The sequence below is a fragment of the Dermacentor silvarum genome, chromosome 1 (genome assembly GCF_013339745.2).
Source record: "Dermacentor silvarum isolate Dsil-2018 chromosome 1, BIME_Dsil_1.4, whole genome shotgun sequence".
Taxonomy (NCBI): Eukaryota; Metazoa; Arthropoda; class Arachnida; order Ixodida; family Ixodidae; genus Dermacentor; species Dermacentor silvarum.
Window position 1 is genome coordinate 117,224,078 of NC_051154.1, and position 11,781 is coordinate 117,235,858.

At 48.8% G+C, this 11,781-nt stretch overlaps 1 protein-coding gene across 2 annotated transcripts in view; it reads left to right on the forward strand.

Annotated features, from left to right (window-relative positions):
• The window catches only part of LOC119435569 (lysine--tRNA ligase-like), a 65,074-nt gene that overhangs the window by 42,722 nt on the left and 10,571 nt on the right, over positions 1-11,781 (forward strand). For both annotated transcript variants that reach the window (XM_049672724.1, XM_049672719.1), the window contains one exon: positions 1,228-1,377. In XM_049672724.1, coding sequence (XP_049528681.1) covers positions 1,228-1,377 — 150 coding nt within the window. The remainder of the gene's footprint in view (positions 1-1,227; positions 1,378-11,781) is intronic.

Genomic DNA, 11,781 nt, shown 5'->3' on the forward strand with positions numbered 1-11,781 from the left:
TGTATTTAGCAAAGGGAATACAATTGAAGAGTATGCACTTTTTTCTAATGTATCATACCACAATGTGAAAAATGTAGAAAACTGCGAGTATGTGTAATTACACCATACAAAGCATAAAATGTACTTTACAAAAAAATTATTTTCTTGAAAGGAAGCTGGCAATTTTGCAATTTGATACTAAAGAGCAAGGAAAGCTTTCTCAGCAGCTTGACATTTCAGTACAGCAGCTCAACAGAATAATATTCAATTACCATATTTACTTACCGTATTAATTACCTGAGGTATCCAAAGCATAAACCTACCGTAAAAACCGGACTATAGGTCGAACCGGAATATAAGTCGACCCCCCAACTAACCAATTCTAAAAATGAAAGAAATCTTTTTCAATGGCAAAAGTACTGAAAGACACCCTTACCTTTAAACAAATGCGACTCAGCCGGTTGCACAATGGTGACAGTATTTATTTAAATGCTGCTCCGTGCCGTGATGATAAGGTGCTGACAAACACGCGGGGCCGATGGTCGCACGATACGAAACCCACAGCAACCTGCCGGGTTGCCGTGGGCTTCCGCGTACTCAATCGCCTTTTTCTTGAAGGCGACGGTGAATTGCTGTCGACTTCCGCTTATTTTGAAACAAAATGTGAAAAAGCAGCCTGAATGCGATTGCGAAGGCGGCTGTTTACTTCATCTGCCCATTGTTTCAAGACTTCCCTAGTTTTTCCGCCAATGTCCAGTATATAAGACGAGGGTCAACTTTACGCAATGGTTTTTTGAAAAAAAGTTCGACCTATATTCCGGTTTTTACGGTAAGTACAACCACTAACGCATACTCTCGAGCCATCAAGACTGCCGTTTTACAAATTTGTTTGAGCTTAGATGTATGCAGTCGCATTGGTTTCTTTATTTCTATGCGTCTTCACGTGCGGTTTTGCTTTCTTCCATTCACGCAATAATTACCTATAATATGGCGTCAGCTTTTTGTCAAAGGTTGTGCACTTGAGTCACGGGGAACTTTGGTTGCGGGTGGTGCCACTGGCCATAGTGGCAGCTAGGTAAACAAAGATAAACTAAACAAGAATAAGCAAATCTGGCGCACTGGAGCCTCATCGTACAGGCAGGTCATCAATTTATAGATAATGTTGTGGCTGTAGGTTATGCTGATTGTGTTTACTGCAGTACAGATATTCCTTTTCCCTCCAGTTTTTTGTTCTTTTTTTTAATGCAGATCATGAGCCCCCTGTCAAAATGGCATCGCAGCATCCGTGGCCTGACGGAGCGTTTTGAGCTGTTTATTGCGCGCAAAGAAGTGGTTAATGCGTATACAGAGTTGAATGACCCATTGGTTCAGAGGCAACGTTTTGAGCAACAAGCCAAGGTAAGCATGAAGCTTCTTACCATGCTCCATTTTACAGTCTGCCAACAAAATTTGATTTCAAATACTTTTTCTGTGCAGTCTACGTAATTGTGTTTATATTATATTAAAAAAAAAAGTCGCAGTTCCGCTCGAAAGGTGAAGCATCGATTGCAATACACTCAAACCTCATTATAACGAAAAGGGATATAATGAGGCAAATGAATTTTCTCTTGAAATCCCCATAGAGATCTATGTATTTAAAACCTCGTTTTAACAAACTGAAATTGTTCTGCCAATGGATATAACGAACTAAATTCATCTTTGAAAGCAAAAGATACCCGACCATTGTGCACCAAGTAAATCACTTGCCGCGGGGTTCAGCACTCGTTCGCCGCAGCAGTTCAAAACTCCTGTGTCCCCGCGTCAAATACATCGTCGAGCAACACTGGACTTTCTCACCGCCACGCGTAGCTGTGCACCTCCCCACAAGCCGCAGCTCACTATCGCACTTCTCCACTGTACGTCCTCTCTCTCTTGCGCGTGCCTGGCTGCACGGCTACCACTGCGGTTCGAAAGATTAGTGTATTCACTTCTGCGCGGCACATCGCGCAGGCAGGCACAGCTGGGCGTGGACTCCGAGATCTCTCTGGGGGGTGACGTGCAAGAATGCACGAGTCGTGCGTAGCCCGTGGGTCACGCCCAGGCCGTGCATTCACTTCTCCCTCTCCCTGTGGTGCGCTGCACGGGCTGTCAGCTGGGCATGGCCTCCAAGATCACATTGGCAACGGTGCAGTCTTGGAGGCCACGAACCAGACGAACCAAGCTGGCTCGGCAAAGTTCGCTTGCCTCCTCGATCACACAGCGGAGTGCTGTGTTGTGTGCCACGTGCTGCTCGACAGCGTTGAGCCAAGTGGAAAGCGGATGCAAGACTTATCACAATGGAACAGAAGGCAGCTCTCTAAAGGCGTCAGGTGCTAAGTCGCGTGTTACGCACGCTGAAGATTTTTTTGCTATACAGTAGAACCCCGCTGTTACATTCCCGGGTGCTGCGTTTTCCCGGCTGTTATGTCGTTTTTGGCCGGTCCCGGCACAGCTCCCATAGAACCCAATGCATTGGTAACCCCACTGTTACGTCGCAACTGTGGGACCGTTCCCGCATCATACATTGCGAACTGCCACACCGCGCCGGCCCGAGCGGCCATTTTGACTTTTTATGTCGCTTGGCTTGATTGCTTGACGATGGCATTGGCCGCCCAAAGTGCTGGGGGCGACATTTATTACGTATTTTCGGTTTCCGCCAGCAAAAGTATGGCCTTTGAGATCCGCTTTTGCTATCTAAAGATAGTGTCTATGACGCGTTGCGGCCCTAAAATTGGTTTTGGCTCATAGATGTTCCGTATAAAGTCCAAGGGCGATAACGCCGTCGCCGCGCGTCATATGCTTTCTTTCGCGCGCGAGACGCAGTCGTCGGCTTCCCTCGCACGCTTTCACTCGCACATACAGCATACGGCGCGCGGCGCCGTATGCTGTATGTGCAAGCGACGGAATACGGGCGGCTGTGTCAAAAATAACAAAGTGTAGTGAGAAGATCGATCGACCTGTCAATGTTAAAAATTAAAATATAGATTTTCTCGTGTGTTGTTTAAAACAACACGAACATGACCTGGTTAATTCTGTTTTAACATCCCTTTTCTTGTAGTGCAGTCAGGTACCGTTTATTTTCGTAGAAATAGATCTGTATGAAACATTTCGTGCGGGGTTAAATCAGTAGCCACGTTAGAAAGCGATAATATCCACGCGTATAAACGATTTTGTGGCAGCGCTTGATACCTAGTCATCCGAAAAAAAAATCTTGTGTGACACACGAGCATCGGGATCGCTTTGCATTTAGAACGGGTGGCGCACAGTTGAATGCTTCACTTTCCGAGTGCAGTAGCCGACCGATTTTCCGGACTTCGCGGGGACTGAAAAATCGAGCAGTCCGAAAAACCGAACAGTCCGAAAAACTTCCCCCCCCCCCCCCCCCCCCCCCTTGAGAAAAAAATTATGAGGCTTAAAGCGGATGTTAGTTTTATCGGCCGTATAAAGTTGTAAATATGCGCTTACTAACTAAAAAAGCACGGTGTCACGCGCGCCCAGGTTACACATGAACACATCTCGCTCGATGACCGCGGGCATATTGACCTTCGCGCTGTCTATTCTCTCGCTTCAACACGAACGTCAAAAAAAGAAGAAAAAAAAACGGCGCATACGAAGCTAGTGGCACTCGTCGCGCGCCCTTTGTACCCATCGCAGATCGCGGGCGCACACTTCGGCCACATAGCAGATCACTTTCAAGATACGGTGCCTGCGCGGCAGCTCCGTCGGCAGCTGCAAAAGCAGAATGCAACTCCCCACCGTCTCCGCCGCCTTCTCTCCGTGCCCCGCGAGCGAAAAGTCCGCGCGCGCCTCCGGCCGCCTTCCTCTCTCGCGTGCGTGAGAATAAATTGCGGTTGCTCGCTGACCCTCGCAAAAAACAAAAAAACAAGTGCAGCTTTTTAGAACGTTTTGTTGGCCAAAGAAGAGCGGGCATGGCCTCGGAGACGAGGGGATAGCGTGCGTGTACTGATCTTGAAGGCTATACAGGAGGGCACTGGAAGCCAAGCCAGCGGAAAATCCAACATGCCGGCCTCCAAGATCGGATAGCGTGGCTCGGAGCGAGCGATTTAGTCCAGAAAATCGAACACTGGCTCCGAGATTCGTCCGAAAAATCGCTCGCGAAAATGCATTAGTGCTATGGGAATCCTGCCGGTACATCTATGAAGTCCGGAATATCCAACAAGTCCGAATTTTTGGAGTCCGAAAAATCTGTCGGCTACTGTACCTGTAATTTACATCGTATCTAGCTAAACGAAATGCGGTTTTGTTTGTGGATTTCACAGGGCCCACTGCGGCAGCCATCGTGCTGTTCTTCACTGTAGCAAGCCTAGAAACCTACTTGCTAGAAAACCCGAGGAAGAGCTGCTCGTCTTTTCCACGCAGTGTTGCCTGTGCTCGCTCTGGCGGTTGCGGTACTTTCAATGTTGCAGGTTCCAGTGACTTTAGCAGTGCCACGCACGGCGCCGACGCGGCGTCTGCCTTGCAAGGCGGTTTGACGGCAAAGTGCGGTTTCTGCCGAGGCTCGCGGCTTCAAGGTTAATTGGCGATTTATTGGCGGACGTTATTTACTCCGGAAACGCAGGTAGTAGCTTGTTTGAAGCGCAGCATGACGTGGTTATAATAACTGCGTGCCGCCAATGTGTCCATCATTTCTGTTTCTGGATCGATGACATCTGGGAAAACTAGCATTATACGAAATGATATCAATTTGTGTCTGTGTGTGTCGCATGCACACAAGTGCATTTTTTTCTCCACGAGATCTGCAATAGATGGAAATGTTTACGAAGCTTCTCGTAAGAACATAAGAATTATTCAGGTAATTGAATATTGCAACTCGCTTTTTCAAAATACTTCAGGATGTGAAAAATCAGCTGCTCCAAGCTGCTCCAAAATGCCAAATTGCCGGCTCCAAAGTGCTCCAAAATGAAATTTCTGATGCTCCAAAAATTGCTCCAAATCATAAGTCTGCCAGTAGCATCACTGTTTGTGCTTTTCCTTTGTCTCTTCGCTCGCTGCAGCGGCCGCTCTTCGCACGCGCGGCCGCCGCAGCAAGCGAAGGCTTGTGCGGTCCATTGCTTCAACGGAAACTGAGCGGCGTAAGCACGGCGCATACAAAGGTCAGAGCGTGTGGAGATCGCTTTCAGATACGGTGCGCGCGACGACACCGACAGCCGGCACAGGCGCAAAGTAGAAGAACGAATTGTTGGCAGAGTAAAAGCCCCCTCCCGCGCTACCTTCCCGCTTTGCTCTTTCGCGTGGGAGATTGCGTCGCCAGTTACCATTACGCTTGGTTGCAAGATACGCATTTGGTGAGTAGCACAGCGTCACCACGCCCCCCTCCTCCCTTACCCCCACGGCCTCTCGCGCCACGGAAGTTGTTTTCTCTCCGCTGCGCGTTTGCTCTCCGTGAAGGCGCGCATCCCCCGCGTGCTTTTGGCAAATACGGCGCGCAGCGACGATCTCATGCTCCTGTCTCATGCTCCTCCTCCGCATCGCCCTCGTTGATCTCCTCTCCCATCGGTGGGCGCACCTCGTTGAGAAGCGTGCTCGCTACCGCCCTTGTCAGCGAGTTTTACCGCGTAAGCCGCATTATAACCGGTATTTCGTCTCACGCGGCTGCACTGTAAGCGGTATGCATATACATGGAGTTCTACGGGAGGGTAAACGGGAGTCGGAAAAGGCCGCATTGTAGCCAGTTCATCACTCTAAACGGTTACGTTATAAGTGATCTATACGTAAATGCTTTTACGTGCATGTGCCTGAGTGAGTTCACCTCTGACTCTTTAATTTAGCTAGTTTTAATTGTGTTTTGATGCTAATACGAATATTTTCGTGACCCCGTGAGATTCGTATCATCGAGGTTCCACTGTACCTGTTTGCTGTCCACTACTGCTTGATCATCAAATATGGCGACCTGAATTTTTTCATAGGTACATCTTGCCTTCGGACATTTGGAGCAAATAATGTCCAGTAACAAACCAACTCTTTCAAGACATGACACAACTTTAGTCTAGAAAAGCACATCAAGACATTATCATTCAACAATGCAAAAACATTTCCATGAGTGGTACAAAACTGATCCATATAAATCAAAGCTGAGCCTTCTGAGAAAAAAAAAAAAATGTGCATCTACTTTAGGTTATATGGTAGTCAGATTAGCAGAGTTCAGTTTAACTAGCAAAAATTGAATTTCAAACACTCCAAATATTTGTAATCGGGTAATAAACCAGTGATGGTGATAGTTAATTCCTTGTTTATTGCTTATAAGGATATTGATTAAAACTGGAAAATTCGACTACGGCTGAGCCCTCAGTGGTCGCCCAACTCTAAGCGCGCATTGAGGACCTCAAGGCTGCCATTGTTTCGCTTCATGAGCCCAGACGACGCCAGCACTCTTCAAGTCCGCGGCAAGGACCCCTCAGTTCTAGCGAACTGAAGAGCGCGGCATCGTGTGGGCCCGTGAAGTGAAGCAATTGCAGCCGTGAGGTTGTAAATGCATCCATCAAGCTGGGCGACGGCTGAGGGCTCAGGCGCTGTCGCGATGATAGAAAACGAAGGAGCGGCGGCAGCCTCGTGGATCTTATCGTCGAGCTCAGCCAGGTGGTCTAGCGTCGTGTTCACCGGCGGCAAGGACGAGGCGAACTGGTTGGGTAAGGCGTTGTAGGAAAAGTTCCTTGAGCAGAGCGCTGTGGGTGTTGAAATTACCTCCTCCAAGAGCTGCCACATCCAGTACAGCATTTGGGAGGGGCGTCTATCGCCAAGTTCTTCGCTGGTCAAGAGTTGTTGCAGGCGAGTGCATTGAAGGTACAGCACGCTTCAGGATCTTTACCTTTAGGCCATCGTACGGGTTATCACCCAAAGGCTGGGGGAGGACGGTGAGGTTGTGACTACTTCGGTGATAGTGACAAGATCACCTTGTAATAGTGAGTCGTCTGCGAAGTGATCCGGTGCAGGTGGAATTGCACTTCGGCCTGTAGAAACCACACCTGGGGATTCTGCGTCCAAAAGGTGGTAGCTGAAATCGCACATCTGCGATATCGGGGAGCCGAGGGCTTTATGTGCAGCTTTGTTGCTAGGTTCGGTCATGTTCACGTCTGGGTCACCACTTTGGAGCTTGAAAGTAAAAACGACCGACACGTAAGCTGCTGAGCTGGTCACTGGATCTTACTCCCCACTACCAGCTTATTTCCTTCTTGCTGTTGCTGTGAGCGCCCCTGGCATAGTAGAAGATGCGGGCACTACAATTCTATCATTATGGTTGAATATTGTTTTATGTGGACTAGCCAGTCTCCCTCCCAGGGAGAATTATACAGTTCACAGGTCAGCAGGATGTGTGACGCAGTGCCAACAACTATGTCTCTCAATCCTATGTAAATTTTATGCCTTTCAGGCACGTTAGTCTTATCTGCACAAAAGGGGTTCTTTAACATTAAATAACAGGCTGAGTGGAAATTCAGTTTGTAAAACAAGGGGTTACAGACAAATTCATTCTTGGTAATACTGCTGGTCCCCACTTTGTTTATCACTATGCTGCTTTCAAACTACCTATTTACTCGCATAATGAACGCACATTTTTACCGAAATATATGCGCGAGGTGGGGGGTGCGTTATTATGCGGGGTTAAATTTTTCTCGATTTTTTTTTCCGCGGCCACCTGTAAAAGGTTGCCGTTTCGCCAGAAAGGCGTACTATCGATTGCGATAGCAGATGTGTAGACAGATACGATGTAAGGATAGTCGCTTTATCCACCATAAAACTTGCAAAGTAATTTAACCAGCATGGAGTCAGCGTGCAGAGGAAAACATAAACCAATCAGACTCGATGACCGCGAAGTGTGGTGTGAGGAAGCGCGGTGGCAATAACGAGCGAAGTGACCTTCGTGCCGTGCATCGCTTCAACGCAAACTGAGCGGCGATAACGGAGCACGTACAAATGTATAAGCCGCCGTCGCACCTAGACACAGCCTCCGACGCAGATCGCTTCAAGATAGGGTGCGCGGGGCCCTGCAATGTGCAGTTGCTGCGCCGCCTCCCTCCTCCCCATCGGTGCTGTTGCACGCGACGAAATACAGCGCGTTTATTCCAACTTTCTCTCTGAACACGGGAGATAGAGGCGCGATGGCCGGTGCCCACGGCAAAAATGCGCCTGGAGTGTCCATATTGCTATCGTAAAAAAAGAGGGAGACACACGGTACGATTGGACGTCCGATACGGCGTTCAATACAATCGTACCCCCCGGACGCCATATCGACGCCGAATTGTACTGTGTCTCTCCTGCTTCACGGTAGCAAGTTCGGGTGCATTTATTAGGCGGGACAAAAAAAATCCAAACTTGACTACTAAAGGTGGGGGGTGCGTTCATTATGCGAGTGTGTTCATTACGCGAGTAAATACCGTATTTAATACCATTTAATACCAGACTATCTTCTTGAAGACTCTGCTGAAAATTCCACTGGACCTGTTTCACTTCCAGGAGAATGGATTGGAATTTTAGAAGTGCCTTCACGATATGCATATGTGATTGCAGGTTTTTCTTGTCATAGTTTTAGATGATTGCTTGAGGCGGAGCCTCGAGAACCAATTGAGGACAAAGCTGTTTGTTTGAAAACGCACACAAAGCTTTAAGAGAACTAGTTTAAAAAGAAACGCAAACAAATCACAAAGGAAAAATTCAAAACAAGAAACAACAAATACTATGAGCTATAAAAGTACCGACAGTACGCAAGTTAGGGCAGGTCACGCGTGTGAGTGCGCACAACACTTCGACGGGGAGAAGCGGAGATGAGGGTGACGAAAGAAGCAGTTGTGGTCTCACAGAATGTCGATGGGGTCGGCAGATGAATGGGCGACAGACTGTGGTAGCTCCGTTTGAAGCGGGGATGCAGGCGGCTTGGCGGCACGTGCAGTTGGAGGTGGTGTTCTAGCCAGGCAGGGGCGCAAACTCGGGCCTGTAGTCCGATGCTCGCGCTCTGCATACGGGCGCAGGAGTTCGCTGGCTTCGGGAGCAGTCCGTGATTGGGTGGAGTGGTGACGCCCTTGAACAGGCTTGCAGGAAGGTCTGGTCGGTTTAGGTTGGGGTAGGTCCTGGAGGCTTGGGTCCGGACCTGACGGCCAGTCTACAGCTCCTGGTCCGGTGGCGACCTTCTCTGGCGTGCTTACTGAAATCTCACTTCTCTCTGTCAGTGCGCCTCGCTTTCTGCTGCCCTGGCCGATTTGTCCTTTCCTGATTGGCTGCTGGAAGCTCCGCCTTTCTTATGATTGGATTCTTTTTCCCTTTTATTTGTCTTGCACTGCACATCTCGTGCTGGATGCTCTTCGTTGTCATCGCTTCCATCCAGCATGGAATTCGCCTCCGTGCGTGCACTCTTGTCGCTACTTCTTTTCTTTCCCCATCCACCGCACTGTGTCACACACTCACACGTGACAAAAGCCCCTTTTCGTAAAAAGCTTGTTGGGGGAAAAACTGCCGCTAGTGTGCAAAACATTTCACACGTATGGTCTAAACACCACACCACATTGTGCATTCACGATTATGCACTCTCAAGTTGCTGGCAAAGTTCACTGAGCATACGCCGCACAACACTTATCATCACACTATGTTCTGCGCCCAGTCCATGTGAGTTCACCACATTATACTGGCGAGTTCAAAATAAGTTAAAAGACCATACAAAGCACTTTCCAGTCTTAAAGAAGGTTCGCGGGGCATGCAATGCACAACACTCAATGAGTTCGGATAGTACGGCTCAATCAAAAGTGCAATACACTTAAAATGTTCGATTGGGTCCAGGGTCAATGATGTCGGGGGAAACCGGCTTTTCATCAGCGTATCAGGTTATTTCATCCCAGATGAAACGAACAGCACGTCTCTTCTTCGTTGGGATGAGAGCACCGCTCGGAGCCGCTTTGTGCTATTTGAGAGATGTATACTTGTGGGCCCCTGATTGATGTCACCACGGTACACAATTTGCTAGTCTTGCCCAGGACATCATTGGCACTGGCTCCACAACACTGTAGCCGCATGCACTGAGACCCAGATCCTAATGGACTACTTCAGGGACACTGTCTTCTTGTCCTATCGGCAGAACATGAACCAGCACCTCAGCGGAAATACTTCCTGCTTCTGCTAACATCAGAAAGGACTGATTTGTTTCCCCATTACAACAGACAGGAAATCAAAGTTGCTTTGCTAATGTCTATGGATTACTCTGCGAGACGACCCACTGTGTCTCAGTGGAATCGCATTGCAATGCCTTTACTCTGCAATTAAGCTGTCATGCCAAACTTGGTGCCTACACACATCATCATCAGGTGCTGACGTAATTTATACTTGTATGCAAGTCATGAGTCTCTTCTTTGAGTCTTTACTAGACTCTTTGTCAAGGAACTCTGTATGGTCTCCTTGTCGAGTACCTCTTTACTCATCATATTGCCACGCGTCTTTTAAAGGGGGCTGACGACGTTATTGAGAGTGGCTGGGCTCTGGAGAAACGGCGCGAGAGCTAGCTATCGAGCGGGGCGGTTAACACGCGCACTTTCTTCTTGCGCTCTGCGCTTGCCCTATTCCCACTACTACAGGTGACATTTCCCCCTTCCCGGAACGAGCATCGGCTTGATGCTCAAGAAGGGTGTCCAAAAAAACAACAAAAAAACAAAAAACATGCTCAATGAAGATGCTCGCGCACAGAACAGAGCGAGAGCTACAGCAGTATAGCTAGAACAATCTCTACCTCTCTAGAAACGGAGGAGGTAGTGCATTACGTGCAAATGGGAGCGTAAAAATCACGAACGCGCGACGTAGGGCTTCATGCGTACGACGTGAACTACGTCAGAACTAGGTGGTTGTCGAAGCCTTGTGTTTGCGGCGCACTGTCTGGAACGACTTCATAGTTCACGTTCACTAATGCGGCGCAGCACTTTGTAGGGGCCAGCTGATCAACTTTTCACAAAGGCCACGGCGGCGAACAGGGGTCCACACCAACACTTGGTCTCAGGACTGCAGCGCACTTGCCGGTGACGGATTTTATAGCGCCGTGCATCTGCGTGTGCTGCTCACTGATGTGCAGCCGCACGAGCTGGCGAGCCTCCTCAGCGCGCTGAGCAAATTTTTCGGCGTCAGTAGTTAAGTGCTCGGCGTCGTGGCACGGAAGGATAGCGGCCGCATCATCTGTACTTCGCGGCCGTAGACAAGGCGAAATCGTGTGAAGCGCGTTGTTTCTTGTACGGTGGTATTATATGCGAAGGTCACATAAGCAGGATACGATCCCATGTTTTGTGCTGGACGCGATGTACATAGAGATCATGTCTGTGATGGTCTTGTTTAATCGCTCGTAAGGCCGTGAGACTGCGGATGGTAAGCGGTCGTATTTCGATGCCTGGTGTTGCTTAGTTGAAAAATTTCGCCGTGAGCTGTGCCGTGAACGCTGTTCCTTATGTGTGATAACAGTGGTGGGGCACCATGGTGCAATACAATGGACACATGAAGAACTGCGCTACCTCAGAAGCCATGTCTCGGGGAGCGCCTCTGTCTCGGCATAACGGGTTAAATAGTCAGTGGCGACAATCACCCACTTGTTGCCGTCGGTTGACAGAGGAAAAGGCCAAGAATGTCCAAGCTGACTTGGTCGAATGGGTTATGAGGTGGTTCAATGGTTGCAATAACCCGGCGGGCTTCAGGGGTGGTGACTTTCGTCGCTGACATTCACGGGAGCCTTTAACATAATGCTGACGCTTGCCGAAAGTCATGGCCAGTAATACATCTCGTGCACTCTCGCAAGCGTTCGTGAGGAGC